The sequence below is a fragment of the Diuraphis noxia genome, unplaced genomic scaffold (genome assembly GCF_037042655.1).
Source record: "Diuraphis noxia isolate RWA-SAM2 unplaced genomic scaffold, SU_Dnox_SAM2 contig0002, whole genome shotgun sequence".
Lineage (NCBI taxonomy): Eukaryota > Metazoa > Arthropoda > Insecta > Hemiptera > Aphididae > Diuraphis > Diuraphis noxia.
Window position 1 is genome coordinate 75,966,784 of NW_028301712.1, and position 23,299 is coordinate 75,990,082.

Below are 23,299 nucleotides of genomic sequence, written 5' to 3' on the forward strand. Positions count from 1 at the left end.
TTTCGCTTTTTTAAATTTTTTAATTTCTAATAGAATATAATGAGAATATTTTAGATTTTTAAGAGAATAATAACATCATATTTAAGATATTTGAGAGAATATAAGCCCTATCGTTAGTCTTATTATTACTTATAACTTATAATAGGTATTTAATATAATGATTGTATAATTATCATAAATTGTGACCATTTCAATTTAGGTATATATTTTATTTATATTATAAAACAAAACAAAAAATAAAAGTATGGTTGTATGCTAATATTTTAGATACGTATAACTCATAAACTAGGTAGGTACTCGTTTTAAATTCGATTTTTATTTTTATACATCGAATACTTATAAACAATTTTGATTTGGAATATGGAATAAAAACTGTGCTATCATTAAACAAAGTTAATTCTTAAAAAATGTTAAGGATGAATTGTATTTTTTACGCAGAGCATAGCCAACAATCAGCGTGTTTAAAGTAGTGGAAAATGAATTATGATGAGTGAATATATTATAATATAAATCAATACATTATCTAATAATGAAAAAATCTCATTTCTCTAATGATAATCTGTAACTATTGTTTTAATTGTCTTAAGTATACTATTTATAATCTGACATATTTTTGGTTATGCCCCATAAAATCTTGTAAAAGCGTGATTGCATGTTATTAAATATGACAATTTATTGAAGAATTTTCAATATTAATAGTAATGTACATACATTTATTATTTACGATGAATTTTTAGTTAATAACTATTTAATAATGTTTGGTAGAATTGAAAATATATTTTGCATATTTTACCATTTTTTATTGCATAAAAAATTTGGATCTAGTAATAATCTAGGTAATCATTAATTTTTTTAACTAAGTACTTATATTGTCTTAAAAGTATACAATCATTAAAAATAAACATATCATAAAACTAATTTAATTACAAGCAATACAAAAAGATAATTAAATAAATTTATAGATAGGAAAACAGATAATTTATTTAAGTTTTATCTAAATCAGATAATAGATAAAACTTTTATTAAAAGTCACACATTTTTATTAGCATACATAAGTCACTATTTTTACACTATTCGTATGTCAGCAGTGCTTCATAATATTTTTTATGGCACCGCTCTGCTTAATATATATTTTTTATCCATAACATTTTTTAAAATGTTGCTTTTTGGACACAGTTTGTATTTCATATTTCAAAGGGTAATATTTATCTAAATATTTCCATTTATAATATTTAAATTTAAGACAAATACCTAATTTGTAAGTTATTTCTATAAATAAAATGTGAATTTAGGACAAGTAAATTCACGAGTTTTATAATAAATAAATATAAATTTTTAAATACGTATAACTTACAAATTAGGCATTTGTCTTAAATTTAAATATTATAAATGGAAATATTTAGATAACTATTACCCTTTGAAATATGGAATACATACTGTGTTTCCAAAAAGCAACATCTTAAAAAATTTTATGGATAAAAAATATATATTAAGCAGAGCGGTGCCATAAAAAAAATTATGAAGCACTGCTGACATACGAATAGTGTAAAAATAGTGACTTATGTAATCTAATAAAAATGTGTGACTTTTAGTAAAAGTTTTATCTATTATCTGATTTAGATAAAACTTAAATAAATTATTTGTTTTCCTATCTATAAATTTATTGAATTATCTTTTTGCATTGTTTGTAATTAAATTAGTTTTATTTTTAGTGAATGTATACTTTTAAGACAATCTTGTTTTAAAAAAAATATGATTACTAGATTCTAAATTTTGATGCAATAAAAAATTATAAAATATATATTTTTTGTTTTAAAAAGTATGCAAAATATAGTATGTATATTACTATTAATTTTGAAAATTCTTCAATAATTTGTCATGTTTAACATCTAACAATAACGCGTTTACAAGATGGTTAAGAAAAAAATCTTATATTGTATTGGGCATAACCAAAAATATATAGTAGGAAGACAATTAAAACAATAGTTACAGATTATCATTAGAAAAATACAATTTTTACATTATTACGTCATTATGTATTTATTTATATTATAATATTATGTTCACGGTGTTTTGTCATTTTCCAACACTTTAATCCCGCTGCAGATTGCTGGCAATGTTCGGCTTAATAAATAAATTTTAAGATTTAACTTTTTTTAATGGCATCAGAGTTTTTATTTTATATTTCAAATCAATATTGTTTTTAAGTATTTCGATGCATAAAAATTGAATTTAGAACGAGTAGTTTATGGGTCATACGTATTTAAAATATTATCATACAAGCATACAACAGCGGTACTTTTACTGTATTTTGTAATAAAAATAAAATATATAAATTGAAATAGTCACATTTCATGATTAACATACAACAATTATATCAAATATTATAAATTATAAGTCAATTAATGAACATAGATTTTGGATGAATAAAATTAAATTTAACCTTGATGGGGGTAAATTACCTAAGTCAACTATGATTTTACGAACTAGATTAATCAGCCAATTGCTTCATTCTGTTTAATGAACTGCCGGCTTTAAACCATTCAATTTGTTGTTCGTTAAATGTGTGGTTTAGTAATATTTCATCACTACTTCCATCGCTATGGCATAATATGCATAGTAAAGGCTGAAATAATAAAATTTATTAGTGGGATAGTTCAACTAAAAATGTGTTTTTTAAATATGTAGTAGCCTAAAATTTTCAATTTTGATTTTACCTTGCCGGGAGCAAATTGATCAAGTCCGACTATAGACACTCTATCAGTTGGTTGAACTTTATCATAATCTTTGGGGTCAGAAAATGTCAAGGCTAATAGTCCCTGCTTTTTCAAATTTGTTTCGTGTATCCTTGCAAAAGACTTGACAATGACTGCACGTCCTCCCAAATGTCGTGGTTCTAAGGCGGCATGTTCTCTGCTACTTCCTTCACCATAGTTTTCATCACCAAACACAACCCACGGTAAATTATTTGCCTTGTACGCTCTTGCTGTATCCGGTACTCCTCCCCATTCTCCAGTCTGCTGGTTCATTACTTTATTCATATCATTATTATCTGAGTTGGTTGCACTGCAATAATGAAAATAACAATTATTTTATATTTATAATAAAAACAAACAATTATAATAACATACGTTAAAAACAAGTTATTTGAAATATTATCCAAGTGCCCGCGGTATTTCAACCAGGGACCAGCAGCAGAAATATGGTCAGTTGTACATTTTCCTTTCACCTATTAAAAAGGTATAAAATATTATAATATCCTAAGTAAAAAATATAGAAATTATAGTTATGTATTTAATTAAAGTTAAACATACTTTAATCAGAATAATAAGGCCTTCTAAATCTTTCCCGTCCCAAGCTTCAAACGGTTCCAAAAGTTGAAGACGATTGGATTTGGGATTTACTTCCACATTTACAGACGACCCATCTTCAGGTGGAGCTTGGTATGTATCTTGACCAGGATCAAATCCCTTTTGCGGTAATTCATCGCCAAATGGATTACTCAGTTTAAATTCTTTACCTTTAAAAATAGATAAAATTATGACTATAAATATATAAATATTAACCCGAGATAATGAAAACTGTTCACGAACGAAACAATTTGATATTTTTCATTAACACAATCATAGTAGCCGTATTATATCATAAGTTTGTCATCGCGACAATAACTAATAATATTTAATATTTGACTAACCATCAGCCCCTTTTATTGATTCAACTGTTGGATCAAAGTCCAAACGACCTTCAATGGCTAAAGCAGTTACTAGCTCTGGAGACGTGACAAAGGCGTGAGTCGCTGGATTCGCATCATTTCGTCCAGTGAAGTTTCTATTGTATGAGCTGACAATGGTATTCTTTTCACCCATTTTAACATCTCTACGGTCCCATTGACCGATACACGGACCACATGCATTAGCTAATACAGTACCTCCAAAATCTCTCAGTGTTTGTGCCTAAACAATTTTGTAATTTAAATATCTATCAATAAATACTAATTAAATATTTTATCATTTTATACAATTCCATCTCTTTCAATTGTTGCCCTAATTTGTTCAGATCCAGGAGTGACATAAAATGGAATTTTTGATTTACGACCATGATCTAAGGCTTCTTTTGCAATTGTACTACATCTCGCCATATCTTCATAACTTGAATTTGTACAACTTCCAATCAGACCTGAAATTTAAAAAATAACATTATCATAACAAATATCTTATAATCATATATGGAAATAACATTATCATTTTTAGTATAAAATAAATCCAAATAAGAAAGCTAAAATACCTACTCATCGTTCGTGGATTTAAAACCGTTTTAATATAATATTTAACATATACATATAATTATAATAATAGATATTATATTGGGTGTTACATTATGTTACCCGTGTAAATGGTATTTTTAATTATTTTTTTTTTTTTACTAAATGCCTAAATTAATGTCAATTATTAATTTAACTTATTGCAGGTGATAGTATTTTATGTATACATTTTAAACAAAATTTCACAAAATATTATAGTGAGCCATTTTAGTTTTTATACACAAAATCCCAGATTAAACTGCAATTATCTTTATTTGTTGCAACTGTTAAAGGCTCATAAATCATCGCGTAAAAATCACAGTTATCGTGTTATATTCCGAAAGAGAACATCTATGGAGTTTGAAGGACGATTAAATAATTATTGAACATCAGTTAATTATTATCAGTATTTATCACAGTTATCATCTGCGTTAAAACATTATAAATTATAAAGACAAATCTATTTTCATTTTCAAAATTCAAAAATATTTAATTTAAAAATCTAAGGTTTGAAAACGCAACACAAGATTCCTTATGATTTTATTTTATTGGCATTTTAAGATCAAATCGATTTGGTTAGATTTTGTCTTGCATTCGCCTTTATCTCTTCCAATATTTATCATAAATTAAATAAATAAATAACTAACCAACTTTAATTTCAACAGGCCAATCGTTACTTTTGGTGTTTTTGCCAAGTTTTGAAATAGGATGAGCGAGATCTGGTGTAAAGGGTCCATTGACATGAGGTTCCAATGTTGTTAAGTCAAGTTCAATTAACTACATCGATGATAATATAACAACATATTAGCGTAATGTTATATTAGTACAAAGGAAAAGAATTACCTGATCATAATTACAGCCTTTGTCAGGAGTCAACAATGATTTACTATACTTCGCAGCTTCTTCAGAAATATCACTACGTGAAGTAGCTTTTAAATAATCTGCCATTCGGTGATTATATGGAAATAAACTGGTGGTGGCTCCAATTTCAGCTCCCATATTACAAATGGTGCCCATACCTTGATAAATATGATTAAATTATTATTAAAATATTATAGATACTCTACGTTTTGTTAGGTTCCTGTCAGTACCTTAAGCCGTATATTAAATAAAACCGAGACGGCAATCCATTTTTGGAGGATATTAAGTAATAAGTAAATTTTTTTTTCATATGTGGAACCGATTTCACATATAATTTTAATATAATATTATTACTATCGGGAAAGCCGCCCTAAAATTAGTAGTTAAATACTTATATTACCTAAACCCTCATCAAATCGTCAAAATCAGTCAATTATTTTTAGATTCAATAAAATTGTGCCACAAAATTTGCTTTTTATATTTAGCTGTTACCCGTGGAACCTAATCTAATATTCTTGAGACTCTATCAAAATTCAAAAATGTGTGTGCAAAATTTGTTACAGATGGGATAAAAACTGTGATTTCGCATATTTTGCGTTATAAAGATAGAACCCGACTAATAATAATATCTATGTTAAACGAGTATTATTCATTTATGTATTGATTCTATTAAAATATCCTAAATTGTTTTTTCTCAAAATCGGTGAAGTATTCTATTCTACCTATAAAAACCTCGACCATATATTTTTTATTTTTAAAATATTATATTACGTGTAACCAATTATGGTGACCTTGAAAATAAACCATAATATAGTTTGTATGTGTTAATATAGTTATATAGTTTAATATGTTATTATGTTTTGTAAGCAGAAACTAAACTAATATGCGAGCCATCCTATAGTGACCTAATTGGGTTGTGAAATCAAGCTACAAATTCTTCCAGAGTCTCATATAGATATCTATTGGTATAACTTTTAAACAGTCCAATAGTTTTTGAGTCTATGTAGAGGTGTAAGAAAGAAAGTAATTTTCATTTTTATTATATATATGGACATTTTTACCTGTGCATGATATATTATCAACTCCTGGTCCGTGATATTCAATTACAGCACCGGTTCCTCCTTTGACTGTCAAAATATCTGCCACTTTAAGGATGACATCCTTTGGTGTAGTCCAACCTTTCATTTTTCCAGTCAAATGGACTCCAATAATCTATATTTAGAAATTAAAAGCATAATTTAAAATTATTAGATATTAATTATTATTGTTTACTTTAGGACACTTCAACTCCCATGGGAAATTTGCCATCACATCAACAGCGTCCGCACCACCTACTCCAATACACAATCCACCAAGTCCACCACCATTAGGCGTGTGAGAGTCTGTACCAATCATCAATAATCCGGGAAATGCATAGTTTTCCAGAATTATCTAAACAAAATATTACAATTTATTTTAATAAATAAATGTTATTTTGATATACATATTAAAGGTAATATTTTGTTTTAGTTTGTAATTTACTTGATGAATAATCCCTGAACCAGGGCGCCAAAATCCAACTCCGTACTTAGCACTAGCTGTTTTCAAATAATTAAATACTTCTTCGTTATCTTTATTAGCTCTCTTTAGGTCCTCTTGTCCACCGATCTGTTATTAAACAATTTTCAATAAAAATGATATTATATCATTTTTAACTGTTAAATAAATCTAACTTACTTGAGCTTTAATTAAATGGTCACAATGAATAGTTGTAGGTACCGCCACTCTAGGTAAACCAGATGACATAAACTGCAGCATAGCCATTTGAGCAGTAGCATCTTGCATTGCCACACGATCGGGCCTTAGTTTTAAATAAGATACACCTCGTTCGATTTCTTGTGTAGCCGGGTCCTCCAAATGTGAATAAAGGATTTTTTCAGTCAAACACAACGGTTTTCCTATCCTGTTTTAAAAAAATATATATTTCAAATTGCTTAATTAAATATAAAATTGTCATATTATATTTATGCCATAGTCTCGGTACATAATAATATTGCAAACGTTAATTTAATTTGTTATTTTTGAATACCAAAAATGCTAAATAATTATTCAATACATTTCTTAATATCGAGAAAGCATGTCACATAATGTCACTGAAAAGTTAGGCACAGTAATTATTCAACTCTTTCTCGCTAGTTTATTTAATTTATATGGACTGATCAATATTTTTTAATACTATTGTCCCTACTTTGTAAAGCTGAAATCACGCTACTGATTATAGACTAGTATAAAATACATATCTATCAAACCTGTATGACCGTACATAAACACTATAAGATTTACGACCAATGATAAATGTAATTTAAATGAAAAAAGAATTTTTCCCTATGATTTACGTTTTCTATAATATATTGGAGAAATGCCAATAGAACCTCCCAAGTTACTTTATCCAGCCTGAATCTAGTTCGATGTCCATATAGATGCATTATTATGAAATCGATATGAGATAGAAATAACTTTAATTGCAATTAAAATATTACACGTACTTTTTTTTCACGATGTCTAAGTTTGACTTCATCTTTTGGTAGGGCAAAATTTTCTTGTCAAATACACTCATGGTTGGTGCTTTTTTAACGGCGCCCAACACGGTTTGCGATTCCAAAAATAGCGAATTCCAGAAGGATTGTACTTTACTCATATGTTTGATAAACGCCATAATTTCACTTTTAAATATTAATCAATAGAGTTTTAAGTTATCTTAATACTTTATAGAAATTATGTTCAGAATATAATAATAATATAATGAAATATTTTTAGAAACTAACTAAATTGAAAACAATTTTAAGTATCTATGGTTACAAAATGTATTACAATTTTTAAAATGTAAATATGTTTTATAAACAAAAAATAACAAGGAGGTTATATATAATAATTTAAATTAATTTAACAATCAGTTAAATTAAATTAAATTAAATTATTGATTAGTAAAATTAATTTTATTTTCAGTCTTCGTTAGTGCAGTGAGGCGGCAAGGACGAAGATTGAAAATAACACCTGTGCTGTTTGACGCATTTTTTTGGTTACGGTATAATTCTTTTTTGTTAACCAAAAAAATGCGTCAAACAGCACAGGTGTTATTTTCAATCTTCGTCCTTGCCGCCTCACTGCACTAACGAAGACTGAAAATAAAATTAATTTTACTAATCAATAATTTAATTTAATTTAATTTAACTGATTGTTAAATTAATTTAAATTATTATATATAACCTCCTTGTTATTTTTTGTTTATAAAACATATTTACATTTTAAAAATTGTAATACATTTTGTAACCATAGATACTTAAAATTGTTTTCAATTTAGTTAGTTTCTAAAAATATTTCATTATATTATTATTATATTCTGAACATAATTTCTATAAAGTATTAAGATAACTTAAAACTCTATTGATTAATATTTAAAAGTGAAATTATGGCGTTTATCAAACATATGAGTAAAGTACAATCCTTCTGGAATTCGCTATTTTTGGAATCGCAAACCGTGTTGGGCGCCGTTAAAAAAGCACCAACCATGAGTGTATTTGACAAGAAAATTTTGCCCTACCAAAAGATGAAGTCAAACTTAGACATCGTGAAAAAAAAGTACGTGTAATATTTTAATTGCAATTAAAGTTATTTCTATCTCATATCGATTTCATAATAATGCATCTATATGGACATCGAACTAGATTCAGGCTGGATAAAGTAACTTGGGAGGTTCTATTGGCATTTCTCCAATATATTATAGAAAACGTAAATCATAGGGAAAAATTCTTTTTTCATTTAAATTACATTTATCATTGGTCGTAAATCTTATAGTGTTTATGTACGGTCATACAGGTTTGATAGATATGTATTTTATACTAGTCTATAATCAGTAGCGTGATTTCAGCTTTACAAAGTAGGGACAATAGTATTAAAAAATATTGATCAGTCCATATAAATTAAATAAACTAGCGAGAAAGAGTTGAATAATTACTGTGCCTAACTTTTCAGTGACATTATGTGACATGCTTTCTCGATATTAAGAAATGTATTGAATAATTATTTAGCATTTTTGGTATTCAAAAATAACAAATTAAATTAACGTTTGCAATATTATTATGTACCGAGACTATGGCATAAATATAATATGACAATTTTATATTTAATTAAGCAATTTGAAATATATATTTTTTTAAAACAGGATAGGAAAACCGTTGTGTTTGACTGAAAAAATCCTTTATTCACATTTGGAGGACCCGGCTACACAAGAAATCGAACGAGGTGTATCTTATTTAAAACTAAGGCCCGATCGTGTGGCAATGCAAGATGCTACTGCTCAAATGGCTATGCTGCAGTTTATGTCATCTGGTTTACCTAGAGTGGCGGTACCTACAACTATTCATTGTGACCATTTAATTAAAGCTCAAGTAAGTTAGATTTATTTAACAGTTAAAAATGATATAATATCATTTTTATTGAAAATTGTTTAATAACAGATCGGTGGACAAGAGGACCTAAAGAGAGCTAATAAAGATAACGAAGAAGTATTTAATTATTTGAAAACAGCTAGTGCTAAGTACGGAGTTGGATTTTGGCGCCCTGGTTCAGGGATTATTCATCAAGTAAATTACAAACTAAAACAAAATATTACCTTTAATATGTATATCAAAATAACATTTATTTATTAAAATAAATTGTAATATTTTGTTTAGATAATTCTGGAAAACTATGCATTTCCCGGATTATTGATGATTGGTACAGACTCTCACACGCCTAATGGTGGTGGACTTGGTGGATTGTGTATTGGAGTAGGTGGTGCGGACGCTGTTGATGTGATGGCAAATTTCCCATGGGAGTTGAAGTGTCCTAAAGTAAACAATAATAATTAATATCTAATAATTTTAAATTATGCTTTTAATTTCTAAATATAGATTATTGGAGTCCATTTGACTGGAAAAATGAAAGGTTGGACTACACCAAAGGATGTCATCCTTAAAGTGGCAGATATTTTGACAGTCAAAGGAGGAACCGGTGCTGTAATTGAATATCACGGACCAGGAGTTGATAATATATCATGCACAGGTAAAAATGTCCATATATATAATAAAAATGAAAATTACTTTCTTTCTTACACCTCTACATAGACTCAAAAACTATTGGACTGTTTAAAAGTTATACCAATAGATATCTATATGAGACTCTGGAAGAATTTGTAGCTTGATTTCACAACCCAATTAGGTCACTATAGGATGGCTCGCATATTAGTTTAGTTTCTGCTTACAAAACATAATAACATATTAAACTATATAACTATAATAACACATACAAACTATATTATGGTTTATTTTCAAGGTCACCATAATTGGTTACACGTAATATAATATTTTAAAAATAAAAAATATATGGTCGAGGTTTTTATAGGTAGAATAGAATACTTCACCGATTTTGAGAAAAAACAATTTAGGATATTTTAATAGAATCAATACATAAATGAATAATACTCGTTTAACATAGATATTATTATTAGTCGGGTTCTATCTTTATAACGCAAAATATGCGAAATCACAGTTTTTATCCCATCTGTAACAAATTTTGCACACACATTTTTGAATTTTGATAGAGTCTCAAGAATATTAGATTAGGTTCCACGGGTAACAGCTAAATATAAAAAGCAAATTTTGTGGCACAATTTTATTGAATCTAAAAATAATTGACTGATTTTGACGATTTGATGAGGGTTTAGGTAATATAAGTATTTAACTACTAATTTTAGGGCGGCTTTCCCGATAGTAATAATATTATATTAAAATTATATGTGAAATCGGTTCCACATATGAAAAAAAAATTTACTTATTACTTAATATCCTCCAAAAATGGATTGCCGTCTCGGTTTTATTTAATATACGGCTTAAGGTACTGACAGGAACCTAACAAAACGTAGAGTATCTATAATATTTTAATAATAATTTAATCATATTTATCAAGGTATGGGCACCATTTGTAATATGGGAGCTGAAATTGGAGCCACCACCAGTTTATTTCCATATAATCACCGAATGGCAGATTATTTAAAAGCTACTTCACGTAGTGATATTTCTGAAGAAGCTGCGAAGTATAGTAAATCATTGTTGACTCCTGACAAAGGCTGTAATTATGATCAGGTAATTCTTTTCCTTTGTACTAATATAACATTACGCTAATATGTTGTTATATTATCATCGATGTAGTTAATTGAACTTGACTTAACAACATTGGAACCTCATGTCAATGGACCCTTTACACCAGATCTCGCTCATCCTATTTCAAAACTTGGCAAAAACACCAAAAGTAACGATTGGCCTGTTGAAATTAAAGTTGGTTAGTTATTTATTTATTTAATTTATGATAAATATTGGAAGAGATAAAGGCGAATGCAAGACAAAATCTAACCAAATCGATTTGATCTTAAAATGCCAATAAAATAAAATCATAAGGAATCTTGTGTTGCGTTTTCAAACCTTAGATTTTTAAATTAAATATTTTTGAATTTTGAAAATGAAAATAGATTTGTCTTTATAATTTATAATGTTTTAACGCAGATGATAACTGTGATAAATACTGATAATAATTAACTGATGTTCAATAATTATTTAATCGTCCTTCAAACTCCATAGATGTTCTCTTTCGGAATATAACACGATAACTGTGATTTTTACGCGATGATTTATGAGCCTTTAACAGTTGCAACAAATAAAGATAATTGCAGTTTAATCTGGGATTTTGTGTATAAAAACTAAAATGGCTCACTATAATATTTTGTGAAATTTTGTTTAAAATGTATACATAAAATACTATCACCTGCAATAAGTTAAATTAATAATTGACATTAATTTAGGCATTTAGTAAAAAAAAAAAAATAATTAAAAATACCATTTACACGGGTAACATAATGTAACACCCAATATAATATCTATTATTATAATTATATGTATATGTTAAATATTATATTAAAACGGTTTTAAATCCACGAACGATGAGTAGGTATTTTAGCTTTCTTATTTGGATTTATTTTATACTAAAAATGATAATGTTATTTCCATATATGATTATAAGATATTTGTTATGATAATGTTATTTTTTAAATTTCAGGTCTGATTGGAAGTTGTACAAATTCAAGTTATGAAGATATGGCGAGATGTAGTACAATTGCAAAAGAAGCCTTAGATCATGGTCGTAAATCAAAAATTCCATTTTATGTCACTCCTGGATCTGAACAAATTAGGGCAACAATTGAAAGAGATGGAATTGTATAAAATGATAAAATATTTAATTAGTATTTATTGATAGATATTTAAATTACAAAATTGTTTAGGCACAAACACTGAGAGATTTTGGAGGTACTGTATTAGCTAATGCATGTGGTCCGTGTATCGGTCAATGGGACCGTAGAGATGTTAAAATGGGTGAAAAGAATACCATTGTCAGCTCATACAATAGAAACTTCACTGGACGAAATGATGCGAATCCAGCGACTCACGCCTTTGTCACGTCTCCAGAGCTAGTAACTGCTTTAGCCATTGAAGGTCGTTTGGACTTTGATCCAACAGTTGAATCAATAAAAGGGGCTGATGGTTAGTCAAATATTAAATATTATTAGTTATTGTCGCGATGACAAACTTATGATATAATACGGCTACTATGATTGTGTTAATGAAAAATATCAAATTGTTTCGTTCGTGAACAGTTTTCATTATCTCGGGTTAATATTTATATATTTATAGTCATAATTTTATCTATTTTTAAAGGTAAAGAATTTAAACTGAGTAATCCATTTGGCGATGAATTACCGCAAAAGGGATTTGATCCTGGTCAAGATACATACCAAGCTCCACCTGAAGATGGGTCGTCTGTAAATGTGGAAGTAAATCCCAAATCCAATCGTCTTCAACTTTTGGAACCGTTTGAAGCTTGGGACGGGAAAGATTTAGAAGGCCTTATTATTCTGATTAAAGTATGTTTAACTTTAATTAAATACATAACTATAATTTCTATATTTTTTACTTAGGATATTATAATATTTTATACCTTTTTAATAGGTGAAAGGAAAATGTACAACTGACCATATTTCTGCTGCTGGTCCCTGGTTGAAATACCGCGGGCACTTGGATAATATTTCAAATAACTTGTTTTTAACGTATGTTATTATAATTGTTTGTTTTTATTATAAATATAAAATAATTGTTATTTTCATTATTGCAGTGCAACCAACTCAGATAATAATGATATGAATAAAGTAATGAACCAGCAGACTGGAGAATGGGGAGGAGTACCGGATACAGCAAGAGCGTACAAGGCAAATAATTTACCGTGGGTTGTGTTTGGTGATGAAAACTATGGTGAAGGAAGTAGCAGAGAACATGCCGCCTTAGAACCACGACATTTGGGAGGACGTGCAGTCATTGTCAAGTCTTTTGCAAGGATACACGAAACAAATTTGAAAAAGCAGGGACTATTAGCCTTGACATTTTCTGACCCCAAAGATTATGATAAAGTTCAACCAACTGATAGAGTGTCTATAGTCGGACTTGATCAATTTGCTCCCGGCAAGGTAAAATCAAAATTGAAAATTTTAGGCTACTACATATTTAAAAAACACATTTTTAGTTGAACTATCCCACTAATAAATTTTATTATTTCAGCCTTTACTATGCATATTATGCCATAGCGATGGAAGTAGTGATGAAATATTACTAAACCACACATTTAACGAACAACAAATTGAATGGTTTAAAGCCGGCAGTTCATTAAACAGAATGAAGCAATTGGCTGATTAATCTAGTTCGTAAAATCATAGTTGACTTAGGTAATTTACCCCCATCAAGGTTAAATTTAATTTTATTCATCCAAAATCTATGTTCATTAATTGACTTATAATTTATAATATTTGATATAATTGTTGTATGTTAATCATGAAATGTGACTATTTCAATTTATATATTTTATTTTTATTACAAAATACAGTAAAAGTACCGCTGTTGTATGCTTGTATGATAATATTTTAAATACGTATGACCCATAAACTACTCGTTCTAAATTCAATTTTTATGCATCGAAATACTTAAAAACAATATTGATTTGAAATATAAAATAAAAACTCTGATGCCATTAAAAAAAGTTAAATCTTAAAATTTATTTATTAAGCCGAACATTGCCAGCAATCTGCAGCGGGATTAAAGTGTTGGAAAATGACAAAACACCGTGAACATAATATTATAATATAAATAAATACATAATGACGTAATAATGTAAAAATTGTATTTTTCTAATGATAATCTGTAACTATTGTTTTAATTGTCTTCCTACTATATATTTTTGGTTATGCCCAATACAATATAAGATTTTTTTCTTAACCATCTTGTAAACGCGTTATTGTTAGATGTTAAACATGACAAATTATTGAAGAATTTTCAAAATTAATAGTAATATACATACTATATTTTGCATACTTTTTAAAACAAAAAATATATATTTTATAATTTTTTATTGCATCAAAATTTAGAATCTAGTAATCATATTTTTTTTAAAACAAGATTGTCTTAAAAGTATACATTCACTAAAAATAAAACTAATTTAATTACAAACAATGCAAAAAGATAATTCAATAAATTTATAGATAGGAAAACAAATAATTTATTTAAGTTTTATCTAAATCAGATAATAGATAAAACTTTTACTAAAAGTCACACATTTTTATTAGATTACATAAGTCACTATTTTTACACTATTCGTATGTCAGCAGTGCTTCATAATTTTTTTTATGGCACCGCTCTGCTTAATATATATTTTTTATCCATAAAATTTTTTAAGATGTTGCTTTTTGGAAACACAGTATGTATTCCATATTTCAAAGGGTAATAGTTATCTAAATATTTCCATTTATAATATTTAAATTTAAGACAAATGCCTAATTTGTAAGTTATACGTATTTAAAAATTTATATTTATTTATTATAAAACTCGTGAATTTACTTGTCCTAAATTCACATTTTATTTATAGAAATAACTTACAAATTAGGTATTTGTCTTAAATTTAAATATTATAAATGGAAATATTTAGATAAATATTACCCTTTGAAATATGAAATACAAACTGTGTCCAAAAAGCAACATTTTAAAAAATGTTATGGATAAAAAATATATATTAAGCAGAGCGGTGCCATAAAAAATATTATGAAGCACTGCTGACATACGAATAGTGTAAAAATAGTGACTTATGTATGCTAATAAAAATGTGTGACTTTTAATAAAAGTTTTATCTATTATCTGATTTAGATAAAACTTAAATAAATTATCTGTTTTCCTATCTATAAATTTATTTAATTATCTTTTTGTATTGCTTGTAATTAAATTAGTTTTATGATATGTTTATTTTTAATGATTGTATACTTTTAAGACAATATAAGTACTTAGTTAAAAAAATTAATGATTACCTAGATTATTACTAGATCCAAATTTTTTATGCAATAAAAAATGGTAAAATATGCAAAATATATTTTCAATTCTACCAAACATTATTAAATAGTTATTAACTAAAAATTCATCGTAAATAATAAATGTATGTACATTACTATTAATATTGAAAATTCTTCAATAAATTGTCATATTTAATAACATGCAATCACGCTTTTACAAGATTTTATGGGGCATAACCAAAAATATGTCAGATTATAAATAGTATACTTAAGACAATTAAAACAATAGTTACAGATTATCATTAGAGAAATGAGATTTTTTCATTATTAGATAATGTATTGATTTATATTATAATATATTCACTCATCATAATTCATTTTCCACTACTTTAAACACGCTGATTGTTGGCTATGCTCTGCGTAAAAAATACAATTCATCCTTAACATTTTTTAAGAATTAACTTTGTTTAATGATAGCACAGTTTTTATTCCATATTCCAAATCAAAATTGTTTATAAGTATTCGATGTATAAAAATAAAAATCGAATTTAAAACGAGTACCTACCTAGTTTATGAGTTATACGTATCTAAAATATTAGCATACAACCATACTTTTATTTTTTGTTTTGTTTTATAATATAAATAAAATATATACCTAAATTGAAATGGTCACAATTTATGATAATTATACAATCATTATATTAAATACCTATTATAAGTTATAAGTAATAATAAGACTAACGATAGGGCTTATATTCTCTCAAATATCTTAAATATGATGTTATTATTCTCTTAAAAATCTAAAATATTCTCATTATATTCTATTAGAAATTAAAAAATTTAAAAAAGCGAAATTTGTCGATTAACATCAATATATGCTTTAATATACAATTGTTTTACAATAATATTAAAACTAATAGTAAATTAATATTTTTTTCTCAACATTTACAAAATATTCCAATATTAAATTACTCTCTAACCCATGAAATAGGTATTCTAAAATATTATGCAAAAAACCCCTTTTCCTACAGCGAGGTCATAAAATTGATGATAAGACGTGTTTGAGAAAAACATTTTTTCCCTTGGTTTGATACAAACTAGAATAATAAGTCAATTTTTTCATTCTATTTAATGAACTACCGAGCTTAAACCCAGTAGCAAATGCCAAGGTTAAATTAACCTTTATTCATTTCATTACTGCCTACTATCTGAGTTGGTTGCACTGCAATAATGAAAATAACAATTATTTTATATTTATAATAAAAACAAACAATTATAATAACATACGTTAAAAACAAGTTATTTGAAATATTATCCAAGTGCCCGCGGTATTTCAACCAGGGACCAGCAGCAGAAATGTGGTCAGTTGTACATTTTCCTTTCACCTATTAAAAAGGTATAAAATATTATAATATCCTAAGTAAAAATTATAGAAATCATAATATGTATTTAATTAAAGTTAAACATATATAAATATTAAATATATATTATAAAAATAGAGTTTTTTTATTATAAAATGTACTGTAAACTTAGTGTTATACTTAATGTTCCTAACAATAGTTATAGTTTTGTTTTAAATTGATTGTTTATAATTAATAAAAATGATCGTTGTAGGTTTTTATTAAAATTCAATGAACATCCATTGACGTTTTTTTTGTTTTTTTTTTTTTTTTTTTTAAGTAGGCTAGATAACAAAAGGCGAAAAAATTAATCTAAAAATTCAAATGGATCTCCGCTACTATTGTCTATATATTTAATATTTAGACTAAGTATGTTGGAGGAGATAATGTAACTTGTTCACCTATTTTAGGGAAGGCAAATTGTTGGTTACTTTATTTATAGCTGTATGTTAAATCTGCCTATTCCGCCTCAGTTTATAACCGTCTTCAAGTACGTATTCAATTCTTACATATTTTTTGTTAAATATTTAAATAATTTTAACTCCACAAAGTTACGATTGGTGGTAAACAGCAACTGCCGTCAGTGGTGTATTTTCAATTTTTTTATGGGGGGGGGGGGGGGGTCTAAATATTAACTATAAGTTTATAATATTATAATAAAATACAAATTGAGTCTACTATCGTCTATAATATATAGCGTACTACCCCCCCCCCCCCCGTAAATACGCCACTGACTGCCGTTATCATATCAAACGTGGGTTTCGAAGATCCATTGTTGAAATTTTATCAAAATGTTACTTTACAATTATTAACAGAATAAAAACCCTAAATCATAGTAAACATTAAAAGAGAAAACATGCTTTTAATATACATTTTTTTTTTTTAATTTTCGTAAATTTAAAGTAGATACAAAGGTACTTAAATACAAAATTGTGTTTTAGCAACATATCCTTGTCATACATACAAAAACACGTGTTACAAACCTACTAACTTTAAAACCTTCAAACAAAATATACAAAAATAACCACTATACCGTAGTATTAGGTACCACCTCACACTCGACGGCCTATATACCTAGCTGAGAGTAAAAAAAATCAGGGGTTCTAGAAAACTTATCGATCAACTCAAAATGAATGTTTTACCTACCAATATATAATATATATTATATAATAACCAATATATAATATACCAAATAATATAACGAAATGTGAAAATTTAGATTAAATTCTTTATATAAATTCGAAAAATCCCTAAAAAATATTGTACGTTTGTGGTGCTTTCTTCAAACCCTTAAACAACTTAAATACGTTTAGTTTTGTAGCTGTAAAAATGTTAAATCTGCCTATTCCGCCTCTGTTTATAACCGTTTTCAAGTACGTATTCAATTCTTACATACTAGATTCTGAACGAAGTGATGAATGTATTGATTTTACAATGATGTGTTTTTTTTTTTTTTTGTGTCTGTGTACAGCATAACTAGTCGAAATAAGGTCAAAAGTAAACATTTTCCAACATTTTTCAAAAAAATCGAGAAAAACAAAAAAAAAATGACAGAAAAACGGGAATTTTTACGTAAAATCAGTTTTCGACCAAATCGATTTTTTTATATGGTTGTAATTCAAAAACTAATCACTGTAAATACTTAAAATTTTCACCAAATGTTTATGGTAGTGCTATATATATACAGTTTAATTTTCATATATAGGCGCAATTTTTTTTATGAGCGTTTATAGTTCAAATTTTTACGAAATCTGTCGAAAATGCGAAAATTTGCAAGTAATTTTGAAGCTGAAAAATCATAAAAATTTTTTGCGTTTATAACTAAGGATTAAAAATACAACACTAAGTTTTCCATAAGTTTTCCTTTAAAGTAGTTATAGAGACAACTCGAAGCATCATTATAGGACAAATTTTAAGTGCGTTTAAATTTTAAATTTTTACGAAATAGTGTACCGATAACGATTTATCCTGAAACGATTTTAAATATTTGTTATTATTCAAAAAGTATAAGTCCTAGATACTTGACAATTTTACCAGTTATTAGTATTGGCATTTTATTTACATGATTTAATTTTCAAAATATTTTGACTTTTTTTTTAGTTATTTATAGACCACTGAAATTTTCGACTTTTTTGAGGATTTTTTTTTGAAGTGTCGGTAAATAAAATGTTGGACGACCAAAAAAACTTTGAATTTTTTTTTGATGTGTCGATAAAATTTGTATGGCCCTATCAAAATACTTGAAAATTTAATACAAAGTTCCTCATAAGTTATTCTTATAGTGATTAAAAAATTATAAAAATACATAGGCATAATTTTTTTTTTATTAGCATTTGAATCTCAAATATTGACTTAATACGTAAAAATTACGGCAATTTTCAAATTATCTTAGATCGAAATTCATAAAAGTTTTTCTTTTTAATTCAAAGATTTGAGAATTTAATACAAGGCTTATAATATAGTTTTGCAATAGCAGTTGAAAAATAAAAGAAATATATAGCCAAATTTTTTTTTTACATTCATTAAAATTTTAATTTTGACAACATACGTAAAAATATTATGAGCCTTGTATTAAATTTTCAAATCTTAGATATAAAAGGAAAATTTTTTATGCATTTCTAGTATAAAATAATTTACAAATTTTCGAGATTTTTACATAATATGTTGTCAAAATTCAAACTTTCAATGCTTATAAAAAAAATTTGTAACTATGTATTTCTTTTATTTTTCAACTGTTATTGTAAAAATATGTTAGGAGCCTTGTATTAAATTTTCAAATCTTAGAATTAAAAAGAAAAACTTTTATGAATTTCTATCTAAGATAATTTGAACATTGCCGTAATTTTTATGTATTTTGTCAAAATTTGAACTTTAAATGCTTATAAAAAAAAACTCTTGCCTATTTATTTTTAATATTTATCAACCACTATTGTAACGATGTGTTAGAAGCCTTGTATTAAATTTTCAAGCTTTTCTACCCAACAAATAAATTTTTATCGATATTTATAGGAAAAAAATTTAAAAAGTTGAAAAATTAAAATATCTGTAAACAGCTCAAAACAAATCTAAATATTTTGAAAATTGTATCAAATATAGAAAATACTTATATAAGCATTCAGTCAAAATTTCAAGTATCTGTGGTCATTTGTTTTAGAGTTACACCAAAATATGGAAATCGCTTAAAGTGAAAATCCAATGTTGTAAAAATTTAAATTTCAAATGCTCATAAAAATTTAATTTGAATTTCCGGTGGAGTTTTTATTTGTGATAAAGATTGAAAAACTTTCAAGGAATCTTGTATTAAATTTTTAAATCATAGATTTAAAACCAAATTTTTTTATGAATTTCTAGCTTAAAATTATTTGTGAATTTTCGTGATTTTTACATAATATGTTGTCAAAACTCAAACTTTGAATGCTTATAAAAAAAAATTGAATGAAACTATGAATTTATTTTATTTTCAACTGCTTGTAACAATATGTTAAGAGCCTTGTATTAAATTTTCAAGCTTTTCTGCCTAACAAATACATTTTTATCGATATTAATTTTAAAAAACTAATAATGTTCGAAAATTTCAAATGCCTATGAATAGTTCAACTTCAGTCGAACATTTTTGAAAATTGTATGAAAATTGTATGGTGAATAGAATATACTTATATAAATATTCTGTGAAAATTGCATTTATCTATGGTCATTTGTTTTAATGTTACATCAAAAACCAAATTCGAAAAATGAGTGTGCGTAAGAATTCCCGTTTTTCCTTTAAATTTTAGTTTGTTTTTCTCGATTATTTTAGAAAAGTATAATGATTCACTTTCTGATCGAACGAGGTACTGAAGTCAAAAATCGAAGCACTTTTACTGCCCCAAAACGTGATGACAGACACAAAAAAAAAAAAAAACATCATGGTAAAATCAATACATTCATCGTGTTCGGGCCGTACGGCGATTTGCTTTATAATTATGTTTATCGAACGCACGACAACTAGAACTTTAAATTATAAATATAAAACCACTTATACAATAAATAACTGTTTAACCAAACAGTTTTATATCTTTGTGTTTTATAAATTTATATTGATATAATTTAATACCCTATAAATTACATAGAATATTATTTAAATTTTAATTATAATATTACTTTTTGTTCTCATTTACGCACTTAGAATTGGCGGTTGACAGTGCATCGGTCGCAGCTGTTATGAGACTAAAAACACGTCCGTACTAAAAACTGCTCCTTTGACCGGTCGAGCCGATAACTCGTTATTATAGCTTATCTTACGTATGAGTACAATAGTATAACAACCGCGATCGACCACTATCGACCGTCAATACTTAACACGTCGCTCCGCTCAGAATCTAAAAATCAGGGGTTCTAGAAAACTTATCGATCACCTCAAAATGAATGTTTTACCTACCAATATCACCAAATAATATAACGAAATGTGAAAATTTAGATTAAATTCTTTATATGTCCAGAGGTAACGCTTTTTGGTACTCAGATCCCCTCATCCCCAAACGTTAAATACCTCGGCATAACTCTTGACCACCGTCTAACCTGGGCTCACCACATCAAAGCCAAAACTTCTCAATTAAATTCCCGTTTACAAATAATCAAAACCCTAATAGTCAACAACAAACACTAAATTAAATATTAAACTACTTCTTTATAAATCTCTTTTAAAGCCAATTTGGACGTATGGCCTACAGCTGTGGGGCAACGCAAAAATATCTAATCTAAATAAAATTCAACGTTTCCAAAACAAAATTCTAAGAAAAATACCCAACTCTCCACTATATGTCTCAAATCACTCCCTACATAAAGACCTTCATATGAAAACAATTCAGGAAGAAGCAAAAAATTATTACAAACGATTTCACCAACGCCTCAATTATCATCCAAATGAACTTGTAAGAAATCTGGCTTCTTTAACCATTCCTGGTAATCCCCCTCGTCGCCTCAAGCGTAAATGGTGTAGAGACCTACTTAACCCCTAACAAAAAAAAAATAAAAAATAAATAAAAAAATGAAAAAATAATAATATTTAATAATAATAATAATAATTAAGTTAAAACAAATAATTTAAAAACATAAGTGTCATCGGTGGGTGGCTTCTTAGCTCATAATTTCATGTTTTTTATTGTCTTAGCTCATACTCTTATTGTGCCGATTGTGTACAGATTGTGTATTACAAATAAAGAAAAAAAAAAAAATTCTTTATATAAATTCGAAAAACCCCTAAAAAATATTGTACGTTTGTGGTGCTTTCTTCAAACCCTTAAACAACTTAAATACGTTTAGTTTTGTATAAGTATACCATTAAAATCAAAAATCAAAATACATAATATTGTTTTAAAAAAAATATTTTAATATAATTATTACACATACTTAAAAGTTTTTAGTGTTCTTGTACATTAAATAATTACGATTTTAACAATATAATTTTATTAATCGATTTAGAAGTCTAATTAAAATTTCACTGGGCCTGTGAATTGGTAAATCGTGTTCTGCAGTTAATATTATGATTTAATCAGAAATATTAATTAAGACTTATTTTTTTAAGACTTTAAATTGTAATAAATTCTTAATATTAGGGTATTATTTATATTTATAGTTGAATTTGGCCGTTTCAAAATTGCATACCAAAACACAAATTTGGATAATTGTTAATTAGTGTAAAAGCTAAGTACTGAGTATTTTTCTAAACACTATAAATTGGTCTTATGAATTATATTTTAATCAATAATTTATAAATACCTATATGTTAATATTATCTTACAAAGTATTGACTGATGTAAATATAAAATACCAATACAAAATAATAATTTTTATGTTATAAGCAATTAAATGGATAAATGTGAATGTTCTAAATTCCCTTGATTAGCCTAATACATCTGCTAGAGGAACTATAATGCATTTATGAACTAAAACACAAATTAGAAAAAATAAATAATTACAACATTGGGGAGATTATAAATAATTTATTATCCAATAATTTAGTCTAGTTGAAATGTATTGAACTGAACATTTTTTTTCTTTCAAAATCTGAGAGTACAGAAAAAGAATGATTGTGGTCGCTGACAATTTTAATATTTATAATAGATCTAAGTTAAATCTTATTAGCAAATTTTAGTAGCTTTTTTAAGTAATCTGAAAAAATAATCATAATAATTAAAAATCTTGAAAACAAATTTAAGCTAACATTGGAATACACACTTTTTGAGCACATTGATTTAACAAGTCATGTTAATGTATTTTAGAAATATGGTTAAAAAGATAGAAAAATTG

At 26.7% G+C, this 23,299-nt stretch overlaps 2 protein-coding genes and 1 long non-coding RNA gene across 3 annotated transcripts; 1 reads left to right on the forward strand and 2 right to left on the reverse strand.

The window, feature by feature from the left end:
* Positions 1-1,869: 1,869 nt before the first annotated feature.
* Positions 1,870-7,859, reverse strand: LOC149058937 (putative aconitate hydratase, mitochondrial). The gene is made up of 13 exons (XM_089221093.1): positions 7,687-7,859; positions 6,878-7,103; positions 6,683-6,808; positions 6,434-6,592; positions 6,223-6,373; positions 5,144-5,319; positions 4,948-5,077; positions 4,019-4,176; positions 3,695-3,953; positions 3,315-3,520; positions 3,132-3,229; positions 2,718-3,066; positions 1,870-2,626 (listed from the first exon to the last, which is right to left on the reverse strand). Exons 1-13 carry the CDS (start codon positions 7,854-7,856, stop codon positions 2,492-2,494), a joined length of 2,343 nt encoding a protein of 780 aa, XP_089077219.1. The 5' UTR covers positions 7,857-7,859; the 3' UTR covers positions 1,870-2,491.
* Positions 7,860-8,606: 747 nt separating this feature from the next.
* On the forward strand, positions 8,607-14,596 carry LOC149058938 (putative aconitate hydratase, mitochondrial). The gene is made up of 13 exons (XM_089221043.1): positions 8,607-8,779; positions 9,363-9,588; positions 9,658-9,783; positions 9,874-10,032; positions 10,093-10,243; positions 11,147-11,322; positions 11,389-11,518; positions 12,290-12,447; positions 12,513-12,771; positions 12,946-13,151; positions 13,237-13,334; positions 13,400-13,748; positions 13,840-14,596. Exons 1-13 carry the CDS (start codon positions 8,610-8,612, stop codon positions 13,972-13,974), a joined length of 2,343 nt encoding a protein of 780 aa, XP_089077169.1. The 5' UTR covers positions 8,607-8,609; the 3' UTR covers positions 13,975-14,596.
* A 1,869-nt stretch (positions 14,597-16,465) lies between these two features.
* On the reverse strand, positions 16,466-17,609 carry LOC149058939 (uncharacterized). The gene is made up of 2 exons (XR_016190380.1): positions 16,899-17,609; positions 16,466-16,833 (listed from the first exon to the last, which is right to left on the reverse strand). It is a non-coding gene; the product is annotated as an uncharacterized LOC149058939 (long non-coding RNA).
* Positions 17,610-23,299: the final 5,690 nt, after the last annotated feature.

Bases quoted from the DNA above. Each gene is read 5' to 3' on its own strand.
- LOC149058938 (XM_089221043.1), top strand. From the start codon at position 8,610: ATGGCGTTTATCAAACATATGAGTAAAGTACAATCCTTCTGGAATTCG. The intron at 12,448-12,512 runs GTATAAAATGAT...AAAATTGTTTAG, and splicing joins CAATTGAAAGAGATGGAATT to GCACAAACACTGAGAGATTT. The intron at 13,152-13,236 runs GTATGTTTAACT...CCTTTTTAATAG, and splicing joins GCCTTATTATTCTGATTAAA to GTGAAAGGAAAATGTACAAC.
- LOC149058937 (XM_089221093.1), bottom strand. From the start codon at position 7,856: ATGGCGTTTATCAAACATATGAGTAAAGTACAATCCTTCTGGAATTCG. The intron at 4,177-4,947 runs GTTAGTTATTTA...TTTAAATTTCAG, and splicing joins GCCTGTTGAAATTAAAGTTG to GTCTGATTGGAAGTTGTACA. The intron at 3,521-3,694 runs GTTAGTCAAATA...CTATTTTTAAAG, and splicing joins ATCAATAAAAGGGGCTGATG to GTAAAGAATTTAAACTGAGT.